Source organism: Diorhabda carinulata, chromosome 7, assembly GCF_026250575.1.
Source record: "Diorhabda carinulata isolate Delta chromosome 7, icDioCari1.1, whole genome shotgun sequence".
NCBI lineage: Eukaryota > Metazoa > Arthropoda > Insecta > Coleoptera > Chrysomelidae > Diorhabda > Diorhabda carinulata.
Window position 1 is genome coordinate 19,803,870 of NC_079466.1, and position 21,295 is coordinate 19,825,164.

At 32.8% G+C, this 21,295-nt stretch overlaps 1 protein-coding gene across 5 annotated transcripts in view; it reads left to right on the top strand.

Moving 5' to 3' along the window:
* Positions 1-21,295, top strand: part of LOC130896195 (cell adhesion molecule Dscam2) — a 260,584-nt gene that overhangs the window by 202,577 nt on the left and 36,712 nt on the right. For all 5 annotated transcript variants that reach the window (XM_057804116.1, XM_057804113.1, XM_057804114.1 and 2 more), the window contains 5 exons: positions 3,325-3,509; positions 13,367-13,613; positions 14,917-15,185; positions 18,189-18,387; positions 18,812-18,964. In XM_057804116.1, the coding sequence (XP_057660099.1) occupies positions 3,325-3,509; positions 13,367-13,613; positions 14,917-15,185; positions 18,189-18,387; positions 18,812-18,964 (1,053 nt within the window). The remainder of the gene's footprint in view (positions 1-3,324; positions 3,510-13,366; positions 13,614-14,916; positions 15,186-18,188; positions 18,388-18,811; positions 18,965-21,295) is intronic.

Here is a 21,295-nt window from a genome sequence, read left to right on the forward strand (position 1 = left end):
CCACTAAGTTATTAACTCTTTTTTGAAAATTTTACCAAATATATTTTTGCTAAAAACAAAATTAAAATAAATTATGGAATTAATGTACAGAATTATTTGAAATTATGTATGTGTCCTGAAAATCAATCATAAAAACCTATAGATATAAAAGAAAAAAATTTCGCTGTATAATAGTCCCAGAGCTGGCTACAAAAAACAGGGTCGATAAGGTACGCGCCATTTCACACGAGGAATTACACACCTTACAGATTTTTTGATTAGCTTCCCATTTAGATAGGTTCATTACACTACAATTTGCCATTCAATCATATGTTAGAGAGAGAATTTTTTGTCTACAAGTGTTTTATCAGCTCTCCAATTTTTCTCCATTTATTATGTTATTGCCGTATCAGAAGTTTTTGATACAAATAAATTCTTTTCTCTTCGGAGTTTACATAGTTCCCTGTAATGATAGTTTTCTTTAACAGACTTCCTTTTCCGTGATTTACGTTTAGAAAAAAATAATTGGGATAATTGAATATTTCTTATCCTCACTATTATATTATCTTTGTTGAAGGCTGAGGATTGAAAGAGGGAGAGTGATGGTTTATAAGATAGATATTTTGAAAAAAGAGCATGTTCACGGGAAGTGTGCGATTTCCGAAAGTTGTAAAGAGATGGTTTTTAATGAAATATGAAGGTGAGATTTCATCGATTAAATGGAGGTGTGAATGATAATTAATTTGTAAATGAAATCTCCTCCTCCTGAATGATTTTGAATAAATTGAGATTCATCCTGTGTATAATATTTTCAAATAAGTGTTGTGCAAAAAAATGTATTTTTACGAGAAATAAGCAGTATACCATATACATCTTTTCAAAGTAGTTGTTCTATAAATTCGTCCACCTGGGAATATTTCACGTCACCTTTGTCTTTATGACGTCGTTAGGAAATTACATTTTTATTCAATTTTGAGCTCATCTTTTACTTTGGAAAATGTATTTCATAAAAACATAACGGAAAAGAGTCGTCGAGAGACAGGAAGTAACGTGGGAAGACGAGAGTTTAAATTAGCCGCAGCTTTCTTTCTGAAACTACTATTAAATATATGGTTTCAATTTTTAATAACGCTTCTTCATTTCGCTGAGTATTTCACAAATGAGTGAGCGGATGTATTCAGTAAGCAACTTACTTATAACTACACAAATAAACAATCTTCTTATAAAAGCACAAAAAAAAATCAAGGAAATTGTCTAATTACTCGTACATCTGAAAGATTCTACTGAATAATTGCTTACGCAGTGGGATCACTCGTCGAGGTAGCAAAAAGACACAAAAATTTTGGAAAAATATTAGTAATTATTCTCAATGAGTTCAATACTCTTTTTATTAACTGGTTCACCTCTTAAAATGGTCATCAACTGCCTGCACCATTTCCCCGTCGTTGAAGAATCCTTGAACATTAAAGTGTTGGAGAATAAATATTGTTAAAGTGCATAAAGTATCAATTCAAACTTCAATTCATTAATTTTGATTAATGCAAGAACAACTTTGTAAATTGGTACATTGTCTTTATGAATCAACACCTTCTTCTCTGCTCCCTCTGAGAGGGTTTTTGTTTGATTTTTTGTTTCAAATATTGCAATGCAAAACAAAGACGCTATGCTACAGATAAAACAGTCTTCACTTTATTCAGAGTCGGTTTTTTCTTTTTAGTCCATGGTTTTGTTTCCTCTTACGACACTGTTTTCGTTCGACTTCAAGTAAATGCTGCATTCAGCTTGGTAACAGTTTGCTAGTTATCAAATTCCAAGGTAATTCATGATAATTCGTACCTAGCTAGCGGTCTTTCAATAGGTAATCATCAAGTAGCGCTGTGGATGTTTCATCATTGAGGTACTTGTCGTAGCAGCTCGTACATCACCCTTTAAGCTCTGCTAGTTAATACTTGTCTCTTGTTAACGATCAAGCTGATTCAGTCATAATCTACTCGCATTTCTACAAATCCACTGGAAATGTTAACTATTCATGTTTATCGAAAAAATTTTCAACCACGTGATTCTTAAGCAACTATCGTTATCTATAGCTCAAACCGGGTACTTATGAGATCACTCAGGTAAACTAACTTGAGCAGGGTGATAGTAAACCAGAGTGATCATTAATTCGTATATACAGAGTGGGTTTTATGTACGGAACACCTCAATTATCTCGGAAACGGCTTGTACGAGTTTTATAAATTTTTGTGCGTTATCGCAAAAATAAATAACTATTTTGAGAAAGAGACTACTATTTGAAAGGGTTTAGAGCTGCTCTGGACTAATTGTAAAGACTATATAAAAGCTTAAAAAGCTGATCTTGTTCCTATAAAACAATTAATACTTTCTGCAAAACAGTGTCAAAATGCGATGTTTAATACGGCGGAAAACATAATAATATATAATGATACCACTTATTTGAGAATAGATCTCTCTCATTTCATTATTTTTCCGGAAAAAGGAACGATCTGACAACAATGTAGATACCACCATAAGACCGGCCGTTTCACAAGACTTTTGCGCAGAAAAAATCGTACAAACCGTTTCCGACATAATTGAGGCGTTCCATACATAAAACTCTCTCTGTATAAGGAGAAACACTTTAGAATTAAACATCGGTATTTTCAGAAATAGAAGCAATTTTTCGGAGGATATGAAATGAGATCTATCCTCAAATAAGTGGTTATCATTATATAATATTATTGTGTTTTTCGCTGTATTAAACATCGCACTGTTTTGCAGGAAGTATTAGGGTTGTTTTAAACGTTTCTGACCTAACAAAGGAACAAGATCAGCTTTTTTAACTTTTATATAGGCTTTACAATTAGTCTAGAGTAGCTCTAACCCCTTTCAAATAGTTTTTTATTTTTGCGATAACGTCTTTAAATTTTGAAAATTTCTCTTTTGTAAGTGAAAGGAACAGGAAAAAGTCTCTGGGGTTAGATCTGATGAGTGGTCAATAAATGTGTAGTCCAATTTGTGACTTTAGTTATAACGATCATCGATTTGAGAGAAGTTGCGTTGCTCTGATCACTATTTTTTTTTTCAAATTCTTTCGCTATTTTCTCATTTCTCCTTTTACCTTATCAAGCAATGATGCGCTCCAAATTTTTCTTTCTGAAGATGGTAGATGAAAACTATCCCATAACTATGCCGATGTTAGAACAGGTTAACACTTTGCCATCCATTGTCTTGACTGTTTTTGTTACAGGATATTGATGCAATGATATTTCCAATATTGTAATCTCTTTGGTTTTTTCTATTTATTTTAACTCATTTCGTTTTGTTTATTCAAATTTTCTTTTACAGCATCACCTTACTTTTCTGTTCCGACAAGACTGGTTACTGTCAAAAAAGGAGATGCGGCGCTGTTGCACTGTGATGTGAATGGAGACAAACCGATTAACGTCGTATGGTTACGAGGCGGTAAAACTGAGCTCAATCCATCTACAAACTATAGAGTTAACGTTAAGCAAGATGTAACACCAGATGGGGTAAGCTCTCAAAATAGTATCGTAATACTAATAATGATAAAAAATGCTCATTACATCAATATTTGGCTTTGATTTTCTAAAGCAGCATAATATTGATATACATTGTCAGGGAGATTTCTAGTTGCTCTTACCTATTGAAGAACGTCCACAATCCTCTAAACTGCATTAATTAACTGATCTACTTTATCTTAAGTTCTTTTACGATCACCATAACCTGTCATTGCACACCTCAGTACCTAATTTAATTCCAATCGAGTGTAACTTGTGAACTATTAAATTTAAAAATTATGCGGTCTTGACAGTTGTACTTGTAATTGAATAGATTGTGAAAAATTGAGAATTTATGCAGAATGTTTTATTTTAAGAAGTTATTTTATAGTAACATTGTACCCTTATACTTTTTATAGACTTATGCAGATAGCCAGGATCATTTCAAAACATTTCTTTCTCTGAAAACCTAGTGGGGATTCAAATTTCAGCAGCTTACGTCACTTTTTGAACATATTATAGAATAACAAACTGACCAATTATTCTTTTGCTAACCAAGCGATATATTTTATAGTATAATATATTCAATATGTGCACCGTAGTACAGTATTTATGGATCTACAGTGTTCTCATACAGAAAACTATAATTTGGGTCCTCAACTATCTTCTTAGATGGTGAAGGCCCCACACCAAAAGCCGCAGCTGACGTTCAGGAAGCTTTATAATAATATCTGATATATTCTACTTATTACTGCTTTAGAGGTCGTGAATATCTGGTATTGGCACCTGGACTATTTTATTTATTACAAATAATGAGACGACTTTGGAATAATCGGCCAGCTATTCGATCTGAACCCTTTCAAGAGAACGTGTTCGTTGATGACACGTATATTTCTTACCGGGCTTACAAAAAATACAAAAACTAGCGAAATTCATCACATTTCTGCGGTTAAAACTCTGATGTTTATCATAGTCCTTCAAATAATAATACCCTTATCAAAAATATGTTGATTATGGAGCTTGGCGATATCAAATTTAACTTTATATGAAAAACGGACGGATAGGACGGAGACGGGAGTTATAGACGACTGTTGGCAGAATTATTCTGGAGAATATCACATAGGTGATGCAAAAGGTTGCAATCTACATAAAGACAATACTGAGTCGGTGGAATCCCTAGCAATTATATCTTTACCTACCCTCCATATAAGAGTAAAAGGAAAAATTATACTAAAATGAGTCGAAAACTATGAAAAATTATAGAAATATTGTTTCTGAAAAGAAAAGTTGCGGGAAGAACAAGGCTGCAAGTCATAATTTTCAAAATTCCATATCATAATTCAGGAACTAAATCATTTCCGTCTAAACTATGGCAGATCTCAGTTTCATAATTATATAGTGTCTAGAGTTGAAGATTCAAATTTATAATGAAGTTTTTTATTAGTTGACTAGATTTATTAATTCTCGAATAAAACACTAGAATGGGGGCTTTTACAAATCGTTTCAAATAACTATTAAAAAAGTGGAGCTATATAAAAATATATGATGTGCTCGTTCTAACGCTCCGAGTTAACTACATGATTAAAACCGATTTATTTGCCTCCGGAAAATTGACATAACTTCATTATCATGTTTGACCTACATTATAAATTGAAAACCATTTTTCATTAAAAATTGGGTTGCGTACATTGGAAAAGCTTAATTCAACTTAGCATTTATTTATGAGATAGTTTTCCAATTAAAAATTTCATTTCCGGAACGTCACATCAAGTTTATTTCGCGTTGATAATGTTCGCTAAAAATATCTCAAATACGAGCACATCTCGTAAATGAAGAAATGTGAAAAAGTGCATCATCATTCTTTTCATTCAACATAGTTAGAGTTGAGGGTATTGTCCTATTCACTAACTCGATAGAAAATTTAAATTGAAATACAAAAATTTAGATCGATGTACTACAAATACAAAATTTGTTGCTTGAAAATTTTTAATTTTACATACTCTGTTAACGTCATATTAATTACAGTACGTTTCAATAAATGTGACCCCGTACAAATAACATCTTTTCTGGAACTAAATGTGGTCTTTTGAGCGTCAGAGTATTAGGATTTTAGTATTTACTCTCCCTTCATCCATATTCTCCACTACTGTATTGTTTTCCCTTGTCTTTCCTCTTACTTTGTTTCTTATTGTAACCAAGTTTTTCTGGGTCTTCCTTTCCTTCTCTTATTATATCTTTTTGCTTCGGTCACTTTTCTTTAAACTTCAGTTTAAACATTTCATAACTTTTTTTGTTTCCTATTAGTTTCTGTTGGTTCCTGTTTGAGCTCCTTTAAAATTACCCCATTTCTAATTCTATCTATCCTCGTTTTCCGTGCTATTTTCCTCAATTGCTTTAACTCCGCTGCTACCATTCTATTCTGTATATTTTTGTTTATTATCTAAGCTTCATTTCCATATATCATAGTGGTTACAGTTGTAGAGTTGTATACTTTTATTTTTATGTCTTCTCGTATGTTTGTTTACGAAAAATGTCTCAGTAAGAGCATAGTATACAGTTTAAATTCGAAATTTCGCTTAATAAATCTAATAATGAAAAAGTTTTCTTTAATACCACTTGGTACGAACCGTCTAACTAGCGCCCTCTATGAGAGTGACCCATAAAAACAAATTCAAACTATGTATCAGCTTCCAAAACATATTCGTGAAAATTTCAATACAATGTTGCCAGTTTTTGCGGCAAAATCGTAAAAAATGTGTATATACATTTTTTTCTTCAACGCCTTTTATCTTGAATTCGTTACGAAAATTTTTTATTGAGTAAATCTCAAATATTTTTTAGTTTTCAATCTATCATAGAGACGGGATTTTTTTTAAACACCTATCTAGTTGATTTGTTTTTCTTATTCTGTTTGCTATCTCTATATCTATTTTTCTGTCTTCAGTGAAAATGACTCAACTACCATTCTTTTACATTTCTTAATACTTACACCCATTCTCGGGTCTTCTATTATCTTTATCTATATGTCCACTTCTCCTTCTATTTCTGCTATGATTACTAAATCGTCTGCATATACCAATTCGTCGATTTTGACCGGTTCTAGGTTTCTGTAGCCAATTATTGTCCCCAGTTGGTAGTTCTTTTCTTTTATTGCTTTTATAATTCTATCCCAGTAGTATAATCGCTTTTCTCAACTCTACTCTGTTGTCGCAATGGTCCAATATTTTCTTCAATTTTTTTTTATAAATTTCTTATCACACCAGCTCTAATTCTTCAAAAAGATTCTTATCCCCAAAAGGGTATTCGGTCTACTTTTTGCTAGTTTATAATCTAATTTTCTTCTACTCTATTGTGACTATGTTATTCTTACCAAGATTGTTGATTTATTTATATAAATCACTTAGAAACTGATTACAGATAAACTCAAGCTTTGTTAGTTGTCCATAGATTATTATTCTGCTTTCTATCTTTCTCATTGATATTGAACTGGGTGCATCTCCCAATTGCGTTTATTTCTTCTTAGTATAACAAGATTATGAAACATAGGAAAATACTTTCTCCACTTCTTCTTCTTTGCGTTTCCTGACCATGATCGTTGACATCGCTTTAAGTCCCTTTATTTCATTTGTTTTCTGTTGGCGTTTTTTTTGTCTTGTTGGCAATAAAGATTCGACAATCTTGACATTACTAGATTGAGGTTTGACGACTGATTCAATACGTAGTATAACCTTCATTCACTATATGCTGACTAAATATATCTTCAGCACCTTTTTATATTACACCTCTAATTGTATGATTACTGTCACCTTTCATCGCCTTCAATAACTTTTCCTCCAATTCCAACAGTTCAATTGCTCTCTCCAACTTTTCTTTTATATTGTTTATTTCCTTAACAAAGCCTTTCGAAATCCAGTACATTATCCAATGTCACCTTGTACTTCCCGGTAACATTTCTAACAGCCTCAATAAACAAACCATCGAATACAGTTTGGAGTTTACCGCGGCATACACAAGCTTATATGACAATCTCTTATTTATCCTTGCAAGTATAATGTAATCATTATAAATACAAAAAAGAGGAAATGTTTATACTGGTACTTTTTCCTTCAATTCAAAACCTTTATGTTCAACACAGTTTTTCCAAAGCTCTTGGCGGTCTGCTGATAGAACTTTTTGGTATCTTAAGGAGTTGCGAGTGGTAGGATGCATTCTCCATAACGATTACTGGTTGTGGAATGTTAAGTAAAAGCTGTCCATTGAACAACTTTTCAAATAATTCTGCTGTTATATCTTCATGATAATCAGCTGCACAGTTTTCAATTTTTTTAGCAGATATTAATAAAGCATTAGGCACGAACGCCTTCCGACAGCTTCGGTCAATAGAAATACATTTATTTTTACGACTCGATGTTTTCATATACTGGAAGTAAACGTTGTTTCTGGCATAACTGTTTTCTACAATTGATCTTGGAAGAGCTACACTTACAAGGATACCTCTTAGTTTTATGAATACAACTCAGTAAGGAAATTTATGAAGAGATAAATTAAAATGGAATAATAGAAATATGTCTGTTCTTTATCTTTCAATTGATTAAAAAACAAACATTTTTAGTTTGATTTGTGTGTGTACGTGTTAGATGATATGTTACAACGTTAGTTGCAGAAATGTTCAGCGGGTTGAATTTTAAACTTTTGATGAACAAAATTAAATTGACGCAAAACTAACAACATCGTTACGTTTCGCATCAAATCGTTTTAAGCGGATTACATATTCTGGGTTACGAATAGACCTCACCCGACTAACACATTTATATACATAAAATGTACGACCTAGATCTGAACAATGTAATACAACTTTGACTATAGAACATTGTGCGGTTGGCCCGGGTCGCAGCGATTGAGGAGTGGAATAATGGAGGTTTGAAATGTTAATTCCTTCTAAAAATAAAAGAAAATTAAATGAAGTAAGTTATATAAAATATTGGAGAACTTTTAGACAAAATCAAAACAAAAAGTGCCACTGTAATAATAATTATAATGCAATGAATTTGTTGACATTTTGAAACCGGTTCCGTTTGTCGAGTTGCTAACAGATCAATGGGACATCAACGTATTTTTTACATTTTGTGTGGTGAAGCGGTAACAATTCAATTCACACCTGAATTGAGACATAGACTTGCGGTTATAATGTGATGGTAACTGATATTGCCAAAAAATATAAATTGAAATAAACAATGACTTATTAGGATAAATACTGAACTTTTAGAACTAGTTCTACATTATAGACCTTGGGACCTGCGAAAAATTTTTTATTTATGACCACACCGTTGAAATTAGCGCATTATTTTAGTGGGACGTTTGCCTGCCAAGCTGTCACGAATTTTACGCGAAAAAATTATAACCACAATGGTAATTGCATTTTAATCGATAGTTTTTATGAAATATTTAGCGAAAAAAAAAATGTGGGGTAAAAATAATGGGTCACTCGACGCGTCAGACACACTAAATACATAAAAACAAGGAAGTTACCACCACACGATTGATTCTAATAAAATATACCGTAAAACATTTTTGCAATAACATGATAACCTTGTCGGATAATTTTTACGGGGCATACACGTAGTCGGTTATACTCAAATTGTCAATTTCCTGAAAATCTTTCATTTATTACCACAGATGTCAAGGCCCAAGGACTACTACCAGCTGCTATTCAATTAACATTGGAATTTTCAAGGCACTTATGGGGTTGATTATTACTGCAAGCTTGGTAAATTACCTGGAAACAATAGTTTGTGTATACAGCGCAAACAAGTTATTTTTAGAAAAAAAAAAGACTGATACGTTGCTCAGAACTCAAACTAAATCGAATATCTTTCAGGTTAGAAAGACGAATATAATAAGGAATTCAATAAAAAGAACTATTAAGAAGAGCAGATAAAAATACTACAAATAAGAGTCCCTATAGGTCTTATATAGGCCTTAGACCAAGGGGGTTAGTTTAAAATCAGTTTTGTGTGCACTTATCAAAAACAATGAAGTCAAGAAAAAAATTATAAATGTCTGTGCACAATAAATGAACATAGAAACTTGGAACCTACAAAAATTGAATAGACTTGAAAGTTAATCGAAACAGCAAACGAAAAATTGCGACGTACGTGAAAGTGAAGATGAGACAAACACAACTAAAATGAACCACCTTATAAAATAAAAGCACAATTGTACAGGACTAGAAATTAACATACAAGATAAATGACAAAACGCTAACAATAAATGGAATAAACAATACGTATTTAAATTGGTAAGGACATATCAGTAGATACATTAACAAGAAAAATAAGGGAGACAGAAAATAGCAATGTTCTTATTAGAACAAAGTTATAAGTTGATTTTATCCTTATTTTGATATTCCTGATGGAAGTGATCAATTATAAACATCATATTTTGATAAAGACGTAAAAAAAAGTCGAAACGTCAAAATCTATCTTTCTTCCAAAAATTATTAAAAAAACTAATTTTAAAACAGAAGAGAACTAAATTCAAGAACATTTAGATGCATTAATATATCAAAAGGTCTAAAAAATAAGAAATTAAAGAAATTTATGAATGCTCAAAGATTGAAATAAAACGTAGAAATTTAAGTGTGAAATTTTCATGAATTATGATTTCTGTTAATATACTCAGTTCGGAACTACCTTTTTTATATTCTGTACACATTTTTTTGAACTATTCTATATTCTTTGTAAGCTTCCCCTAATTTTAGTTTGAAAATATTCTCCACTTATTCGAAAAATGAAGAACTCATGTTGGCGTCTACTAAAGGTCACTTGACGCCATGTTACTTAACATTTTGTTGCTTGAGGCTGTAGTTTCTTTATAGTATAGCTTTAAGTATAGCTCTTTAACGTTCAGTATGGTCTCTAGAGACAGAAGTATGTGTGTCCATTATCTCCATTCTCAAATTGATGAAATATCATGTGTTCTCATTTTAATTGTTGATAAATTCAGTTTTCTTTATATAATTTGATATTTTGAAACGCTCAAGTTTGTTTTGTTTGACCAAGTAATTATATACGAGTATTTATAAATTATTCATTATATATTTATAGAAGAAGTGTTTAGTTTTGATACGTTCAATTTTTTATCTTAATTATTATTATTTTTCTATAAAATATTTGAACTATTCTTTTTCATATGGGCGCGATAAACACTAATTTTTGTCTGGTACACCGTCTATGATTGCCTCTTCAATGAAAACTAAAATTTTCATAGTTCCAAAAATATCTTAATTTATCTTTGTATCGAATAAACAATTATCGATGTTTGCAAAGCTATCTACAGGAATTAATATTCATAGCGATAATCAAAATACCTGAAACGTTGAATAATGGTATCAGGTCAAAGACCATCATGAATCAGAACAATGGCGAGAAGAATAGATCACTGACCGAAAAAGTGACATTCATACAATAAGCTCACTCTTTTTAGATCTACAGATATTTTGAGAAATCTAAAGAATTCTCAGTCGAATTAACTATAGAAGATTTAACAAAGAGGTTTTTGATTATAAGAAGTATTGATCCATCCGTCTCTGAAAAATCAATCAAAAATAAACGTTTTTATTAAACATTCCTAAGAAGTTCGCAGACAAAATGCCCAATGTAAAAGGAATTGATACGAGTCGTGTGATAATGGCAAGATTATCTACTGGCAAGACATTAATGATCCATTCCAATTATGTTGAAGGCGTGAAACTTGTTACTAAAGACTATTCAAATCCTGACGTAGACACTATTACACTATATAACTTGGAGCAGCTTAGTTCTTTATTAAACGTGCAATAAAACCTCCTCCATATCTCTGCTAATCACATGATTCACTTAGATATTGTTAAAGCATGACAGTTCTTTAAACCCGAACGGATATGATGACCTCTAACTTCAATATGCTTTTAAGTTGTCACAGACAGAAAGGACCTACCGTTAAGAAAACATCTACAGAGATTAAACTTGAGTGGTTTGATATTGCTTTCCAACAGATATCACGTTGAATTTTCATTGTTAGATATTGTCAGGACCCGCGTTATCTTGGTAATCAGAATAATACTGTACAATTCAATTATTATGACGACATTCTATATAAAATATAATATTATTTACTCTGTAAAAGTAGTGGAGGTCAATTTTCTCTGAAAGTTTTAGATAACAACATTTTATTAGAAAAAGAAATCCTGTTCATGAAATTGTTGAAAATTTTGTTATTTTGTCAACAATTACAAATTCCAAACCCAACTTAGTCCGAAAACAAAAAAAGGTTGATAATAATTGTATATGAATGAATTTCAGACGAACAACCTTTCACAAACATTGACGAAAATTATAATTGTTTTACATCGCCTTTAGGTCCATAGGATTTTATTTGAAAATTCATGATAATATTGTACCGTTAATCTTTGTCATATTTCTTGAAGCTTGACTCGCATTTCTTCTTTTGATCTCAACGTCTTCTCTCAGATTATACCAACTACCTCGTTTTACTGGAACATAACAATTTGTAATGATTTTAAGTTTCTTCAAAGATCAAGCTTTTAGTTTAAGACAATCTAGATAAAATATCTTATTTTTTTCAAGGAAGACTCTGTTACCTATGCAGATTTTAAAACCACTTTAATAATTTTTGTTACAATGTTCCAAGTCATAATTCTGATGGGGTCGAGCTATGTGGAATTCTCAATACCATGGAAAAAACTTTGCACTGGATGCACCAGCATTGATGGCATCCCGTAGATAAATGTATTCTTCAGAACGCAGTTTTGCTTAGTTCAACCTGATAAATGTCAATCGGTCAGTTTCAACTTTCGTATCCACAGCATATTGGTGGAAGAGACGCCGACATTTTAAGATATGATTGTCCTCATTTTTCCGAACTATCAGTCTGTATGAATAATAATTCATTGAACTAACTTTCTTCTTAGTTTCGGAACCTGTAACTGGATTTATCATCTTCATTGAAAACTGATATCAATGTTCACCTTGCCCAAATAAGGTAGGATATTATAGGGCATTATATAATCGATGTATTTCGGACACACGCTGCACTTGATTGCTACGTCGATGTAAACCAATACCTCGTTTTTGTAAATTTTCACCTACGACGACAATAGCGACTTCGTCAATTGTTGACGCATTAAAACGTCTCGCGTGTTCTTCTTCTGGCTACTTTTCAGCTTTGATGACAATTTTGGTGATTATCAGACGGGTTGTGGTCCAAAGCGGTCGTGAATAATTCAACCAATTCGTTATGTTGATAAAAAAACGTTTAGAGTTGTTCTTTTCACCAATTTATTGTGTTCACAATGCTGATCGACTTTTCTTGCTAAATCGCTCATAGATTGCAAGAATAGAATAGATTGCAAGAATATGTAGTCACTATTCGGCGTTGACAATAAGGAACCTGTTAAATGATATATTTGACCCTGAATCTTGAAAGTTGGCATAATATTTTCTTGAATAACTTTTGTTGCACCAAATGATGTCATTTCAACACAATTATTGTATTGCTGAATATGAGTCAAAGAGTGTTTAGAATCTGGACCATTTCCGTGTGGACCATCTAGTGCTAATTTTAGACTAGAGGTTGGTATTCTCAAAAAGTATTCTTAAATTTTCTAATTTTCCGCGTCATTTTTTAAATTTTTTCCCACATAAGAACCTTCTCCTAACAATAGCCAACAAAAAAAAAAGAATATAAATAAATTTAAGAGTGTTAATTGATTACAATCAACAATTTTCACAAGATTAACTGCGACTTCTCGTATTATGGTGTATTTTTATCAAAACTAGTTCAACGCATAATTTAATTAATTGTTGCAGGTAGCTGCAGAACTGCAAATATTAAATGCAGACGCCAAAGATAGCGGTGCATACTTTTGTCAAGCAAGTAACATGTATGGAAGAGACCAACAATTAGTTCAGTTATTGGTACAGGAACCACCCGTTCCCCCTCAAAACATTGAAGCAGCAATGGTTGGTAGTAGATCGGTTAATCTTAAATGGCAGCACAAATCTGGTGACGCTCAGGAAGTTTTCAAATTTATTATCGAATATCGTGAGATGGATCGTAAGTTGATTGGTAATATGTAATTTATCACAATTTCTACTCATATTTTTCAATTCTTATATTATTATTGTTATTCATATCTTCACAAGAATGCAAAATTTTTACACTCACTGCTTCAGAAACTTACGATTTAAAGACTAACAAAGCTGGTCAAAGATCGGGTCTTGAACATCTCCTATATTGACATTTTCTGTCTTACAGAATTATTATATTAGACCAGCTTTTAAGTTAGTACCATTTGCAACCCCTAATATTCATTATTTCCGTTGGAGTCCAGTAGATATATATTTGATACCTGGAAATAATCTGAGGTTGATGAAACTCCTACAGGTTTTTGGTGGTTGCTATGAAATGATTATATTGAATGTTTAACCTTTCATTAGCTTGGAAAGAATTCGAAAACCTCAAAATTTCCGAATTTTTTTAGGTTTTGAGCTGATAATAACTACGAATATTTTGAACACAGCGCTCATATAAAAGATTGTAGAATATCACATTCACACAACTATCAATTAACTTGAGCAAAGACAATATAGTTGGGTTATGATTGGGAAATTAAGCATTTTAGCTCGCAATTTTTTCGTCCTGCCTGGATTTAATTTTGGAGGTGGATTTTTTTGCATTCTACCCACAGGAATCGATGGAAAAAGTAATTTTAAGAAAAAAATGTTTCTAACATTTTTTTGATGAAAAAATCGACATTTTGATTTTTATCAGAAAAACTGTGGCATGCAAAATTGTAGCTTTATAAAAGCAAACCAAAACCTTTTTTTATAATTTTTCTACGACCAGCACAAACCGAGATACAGCTCGTGTTGATTAGTTTTTTTCTTAAATGCATAATTTGGAAGCTTCAAATCCAAATAACGGGAAAGCTTTAAATTTTTCGAGGTAAATTCATAGAATATTTTTTAAAGTATGTAACAAGAGCTTTAAAATAAAAAAGCTCTAGCATAAAAATTGAGCGACTTATGATCAAAATAAGGTCGGTTCCAACTTTTTTCTACGAAAAAATCAGTAAAAACAATCTCCTAACTACCCCCTAATGAAAATAGATGTTCACCCTCCTGTGATTTTCTTTATATATGTATTATCAATACACTAAAGAAGTTTGACAAATTTATAATGCGTAATTATAGAATAATTGGAATTTATAGAGCAAACGATTTTTTCACAATTTCGTACTATCCAATATATTATATGAGCTGAAATAAAAATTTTTCTTACAAAGTTTTCCTCTTATCCTATTGATTCCTCCAATCTTCAATCTTATTTTAATTTGCAATGATATTTATATCTACAGGTTCCTGGCACCAAATAGAATTGACAGATTCTCCACTTCCTTTCACTGCCCTGGTAGAAGACTTGAAGCCAGCTACAAAATATACTTTCCATATAATAGCTGAAGGACCAGCTGGTAAAAGTTCACCTAGTGAAGATCTAGTGCTAAGAACAGAACCTCAACGTCCAGCTGGTCCTCCATTAAATCCTGGCACGAGGCCTATTTCTTCTACAGAAATTTTAGTAACTTGGTCGCCACCACTACCGGAATTGAGACATGGAGATATACAGGTAAACAGAATATTATATCCTATATTGTATACAGTTGTTTTTGATATATCAATTAAGTATTGAGTAATATATTTCTGGAACAGACATTTTTTCCATCAACTGTACAATCTGGTTTATGGAGAAAATATAGTAGTTCAATAATAAATTGATTTTTTTTTATTTTTTCATTGCTCTTGATTATTCTGAACTTGTCTCTAAATCTTAATTTTATTTTTATAACTTTCTTCACTATTCTATCATTAATATGCAATTTAGGCAGCAAAATTATATTAATTGGGAATTGATTCTAAATTTTCATTCCCACCAATTCAACTTTTCGGTATTTATACCATTTCTCCAATTAAATGCACTAAAATATTCTATTTTGCTACCTACGATCTTTGATTGCTCTTTTATCTACGGTTTATTATATTTTAGTCTTCTGCAGATCTTTCTATTTTCCTTAATTGTTCTGTTGAGATCAATTGGTATACCTCGAAGATCCATATATTTGCTCGCATTCTCTTTGTCATCTGTAAAATTCCGTTCCATAATCACTCTCCTCCAAATTCACTTGATTTCACACTCGATTACATTAGATAAAATTAATACTCTTTGTTCTACCTAAATTCATTAATCGTTAGCCTTGCAAACTAGTAATCAGCTTCTTATTCACATCTCTAGTTTCCTCCTTTCTACTATTCCTGTGCATACATTCATATTTCATTCCCTCATTTTTTGTATCATATTCTTTTTCTTCTACGCCTTTTAAAATTTTGTTTATAAGACAGTTTATGTAGTTATAAGAAAGTTTGTGTATGAATTGGGTATACCTTCCCTGGCTTGTGACGAACTATGGTATAATTTTTTTGGGTTGAAACTATACTCTATATCGTCGGTATATGGTGACGAATTGACGTGGAGTATACAAGTTATCCCAGCTAAAAACTACTGCAAATAGCTTCAAATAGTGTCGTACTAAAGAACGTTCATAAACAATATGACTTCAGTAATTACGGATTATTTCTCTCTCAGTTGTATAGATTGGTTAGGTTAGGTTATAAATGTTAACCTCACCTAATGTAACCTAACATAACCTAACCTAATCCAACCTAGACGAACAGTTTGAATGATATATAAACTTATCGAATCAGAAACATTAAATTTAAAAGGATAAATATGAAAGGCGAAGTTATATAGGCTTGAAGCTATTTGAAATAGGGTTCGTCACCATTAAGATTTAAATATAATACTTCAAAATGGAGAAAATAAAGGTATAGAAACTTATGAACTTTACTAAGAACTACAACTTCTTGTAACCAATTCACCAAGCTCCATTAGAGACGCAAAAACAGAATTACAAATAAATTGAAAGGCACCTACGATGATGGTCCCAGAAGTACCTGGCCTGACCTAGATATGGCGGTAGTTGATTGAAAAATACAACTGTTATAGAAAGTACACAATCTATACACCATCTGAAGACACCACGTTGTTTGGCAGCCATCAATATTGAACGTTTTCAGTGAATATGTAAACATGGAAAAAATTTGTCATCGTTATACGGTAGAATACTTTTATTTGAAAGGCATTAACTCAATCATTATAAAAGTTGAACTAGATTCTACACTGGGTGAGACTGCTCCTTCATTATCAACAGTAAAATATAGGGTAGCAAAGTTTAAACGAGGCTGTTAGACCTGCGAAGACCAGCTACGCAGTGGTCGATCAAATGAGGTGACGACTCCAGAAATATTGGAGAGAATATTGGAGAAAATCCACAAAGTGGTACTGGATGAGCATCGACTGAAACTGCGCGAACTAGCAGATATAGTAGGCATTTCAAAAAGGGCTGTACATTGCGAATTAACTGAAAATTTGGACATGAGAAAGCTGTACGCAAGATGGATGCCTTGTTTACTCACAATGGAACAAAAACAGCGTCTTGGAGATTTTTCCATCGAGTGTTTGGCAATGTTTTACGGAAATAAAACTAAATTCTTGCGCCGTTTTAAAACCATGGAGGAACATGAGTCCACCACTTCACACCCGAAACAAAAGAGCAATCGAAACGATGGACTGAAAAGGAAGAACCCTCTTCAAACAGGGTAAAGACTTATCTGTTTTCAGGCAAAGTCATGGCGTCGGTTTTTTGGAATGCGCGTGGGATAATTTTCATTGACTATCTTGAAAAAGGAAAAACTATCAACGGCTAGTATTATGCGAAATTATTGAGTTTGAGAGAAAACGTTTGAGCGCAGAAATCAAATAAAAGCGACCGTAATTGGCTAAGAAGAAAGACGATGCCCCAGCTCACACATCCGTTATCGCAATGGTCAAAACTAATGAATTAAAGTTTTAATTGGTACATTTCTGAGTCCAGAAAAAAAAAGCTCGGTGGTCAAAGATTTTCCAGCAATGAAGTGGTGATGTCGGCATTTAATGGCTGTTTCGAGAAGCTTGACGATTCTTATTATAAAAAGAGTATCGAACTTTATTGAAAATTGCTGGGAAAAGTGTTTCGAGCTAAGAGGAGATTACGTTGCGTTGTTTTTACAAATTTTTGTTGGGCCAGATACTTCTGACACCATCGTTTAACAAATTTAAATTGTTATTGGAATTATATTGACAATGTCTGTAAGTCTAGCTAGTAAGCTAGAGATGGGCAAACATACGAACTTTTTAAGAATTATTATCATCAAGACAAAACGAAAAACCATCAGCAACATCTAAGATTTTCCAAAATGTTCAATATTATATATTCAATATTATGTTCAATATTATGAACATACCGAACATTCACGTGCGCTCGATGCACGCACTCCTTTTTTCTGATACATTAAAAAAAACTAATTTGAATTCACGAACATTTGCATATCTTGAAATTGCAATTAGTGAAACAAATAATATCGTAGCAAATGTGATTTTGAGAGAATAGACAGATAAAACACTGTATATGCAGCACGAGGACAAAATTTGAAACGTGTGAAATACACAAAAAATATTTGATTATTTTGATTACAGGGTTTTAATATAGGATATCGCACTGCCAGTATGGGAAGTTACAACTTCACCTCAATAAACGGTGATGGGGAAGACGGTGGCGAAATATTATTAAGTGGACTACAGAAGTACACTCGGTATACAATCGTGGTTCAAGCATTCAACGAAGTAGGGGCTGGGCCACTCTCGGAGCCCGTGACAGCACAAACGATGGAGGACGGTAAGTATCATTTCTTACAATAGATTGCAATATTTCTATTTTATTTATATTGTCGTTTCGGTATAGGAAACTAAATACCCGACGTAGAATACAACGTTAAAGGAAGATATAAATTTCATTTATTCATTGGAAAAAAATTAAACTTTTCTTTTGTATCAACTTTTTTAGGTTAATGCTAGCGGGAAAATATTTCATTGTAGGGATCAAAGTCGTGCTTTTCCTCCTAGTAGAGCGGGTAGTAGACGTTCTGTTACTTCTTTAATTAGTAAACAGTTTTCATGAGAAACAATATTCAAAGTCACTACAAACAATTTCTTCTTCAATGTGGATTTCGTTAGTTTCAATAGTAGTACCTTTGGATTTTCTACATCTAGAATTTGCGATCTTGAGTTCGCATATTTTGAATAGTACAATTTATTTTCAGTACCCAGTATGGCGCCCGAAGATGTGAGATGTGCTGCTCTTACATCACAATCTCTTCAGGTTAGCTGGCAACCACCTCCTACTGAACACTGCAATGGTCTACTTCAAGGTTACAAATTAACCTACGAACCAGTTTTGGATGATACCTGGAGAGGTGAGTAAAAAATACCAGTTGGTTGTATCAGGATTACTACAATTCATTCCATATATTTCAATTCTATAGGAAGCATACTAAAATTTTCAGTCTTTTCAAGTCTTATCCCTCTTTCTAACTTAACACACTATTTACTAGTTCAACATTGACCAACTCATTGAAGACGAAAACGTTATTGAAGCGCGCATCAGATATTATAATTGTATCTGTTGGATGTAGTGTTTTCAGTATTCTGATTTTAGTGAACAAACTCTACAAGTTTTGGGACTAACTTCACGATTAAAGTGTTTTAAACAGTCACAATTTTGTCTTCTTTGGTTACTAGCTCAGTATGAAAACATTATTCTCGCGCACTAGCTTTCTCAAAACCTTTATTTGCTATTCATCGCACATTAAACCAGTTTTTCACGCAGCTGTGAAAAACTAATTTCTACTTTAGCCACTAATCATTTTTTATGAACTTATCGGTTATGATTTTCTTACTGTTGTTTTGTATTGTTTATCTGTGAAAACTCTACTGATTTTCTAATTTACAATATACACAATTGTATAAAATTCTAAGCAGTCCAATTTTTTTACATACGAAGCTCATGATTTTATTTGTCTTGGGCTTCATTTCGCGAAAATTTTTTTAGCAGCCAGGACGAAAGTTGACCGAAAGGATTCTGTTATACGTAATTATAGTATCGTGTGTTTTGACGTGAGGAACAATATTTTCACTTGAACTCTTTGAAAATAAATCGATTTAAATGGAGTAAATGAAGTAAATTCTCATAAATATATTATTTAACTACGTTTATTCGGAGGCATAGTAATAACATTGTGATGATCATAAATTGTAAGCAAAAAAATTTAAAGAGAACACCTTGGGAATATTAACGACGAATGAATACTTAAAATCTATATTGACAGGGTGCGAAAAGAAAGAATCAGAAATAGCAGAAGAAGCAATAGATCACCTAAAAGGAATAGGAGGAAGACCAATAATGAAAAAAATGGAAGAAATAAAAATGGATACATTTAATAAAAAATGAAAACTGACAGACTAATTAGAGAGGTGTAGAAGTGGTAAATAATCAGTGATTTTTTAAGAGGTGAAGCATTTCGATTCGATAGAACTATCGGTATAATTTAATGTTTGAAGATGATTTCATGCAAATGTTGGCCGCTGCTCCGCTTTAGATAGCCCATGCTCAAGGTCCAATTTTGGCATATTCTTTCCAACATATCGGCCAGTATTTCACGAATAAATGCTCCAATATTGGCTTTCAGTGCATCAATTGTTGCTGGTTCATCCCTGCAGACATTAGCCTTAACATGGACCCACAAGAAATAGTCCAAAAGTGTTAAACTTCACGATCTAGACGGCCAAATGACAGGCCCCGTTCACCGAAAGCGGCTTTCAATTTGGCCTTTATTGTCTTGTTGAAAACACATGTCAGACATGTCCAATTCTTCTTTTGGAAAAAAATAGTCAATCATCCCACGGTAGCCCTCGCCATTCACAGTAACGGCCGTCCATCGACGCTTTTGAAGAACTATGGCCCATAATCTACACCAAACAGTGAAATTTTCGGGATGCATTGGTAGCTCTTGCAATGCTTCTAGCTGGTCTTCACTCCAGATGCGCAAAATTTGCTTGTTGGCGTATCCATTCGATCAGAAATGAGTTTCGTCGCTGAACATAATTTTTCGGTAAAAAAGTGGATCTCCCTCCAACTTTGCCAGCGCCCATTCACCAAATGTTAGACGTTGTGGGAGATCGTGTGGCTTAAATTCTTGCACCAGCCGTATCTTATAAGGTTTTACACCCAAATCCTTTCGCAAAATTTTCCACGTAGTGCAGTAACAGATGCCCAATTGCTGCGAACAGCAGCGTTTCGACATTTCACGGTCATCAGGCGGATACAGCCGCAATATTTTCTTTGGCCCTCACTGTACGTTTGCGTGTTAGTGGTTTAAAGTCCAATAGTGTAAACTGGGTTAAAAATTTAGTCACAAGCTTCCGAATAGTTGCCTCAGAAGGCCGACCAAACTGCCCATAAATTGGAAGAAGTGCTCGATGCACTCTCTTAACCGAGCATGAATTTTGATTTTGATAGTAAAATTCAATAATTTGGAAGCGTTATTCGTTCGTAAGTCGATTCATGATCAAATTATAGATCAAACTGAACAAGTTTGATAATGACGTCGTGTTCTGTCAAAAACAGAGTTGCCAAAAAAGTACCAACAAAAAAATCACTCGTTATTAGAGAAGAGAAGATAGAGAAGAAATGGTATAGACCATACAAGAGAGATGTGGGATGAGGAATGAAACATTATAGATGCCAT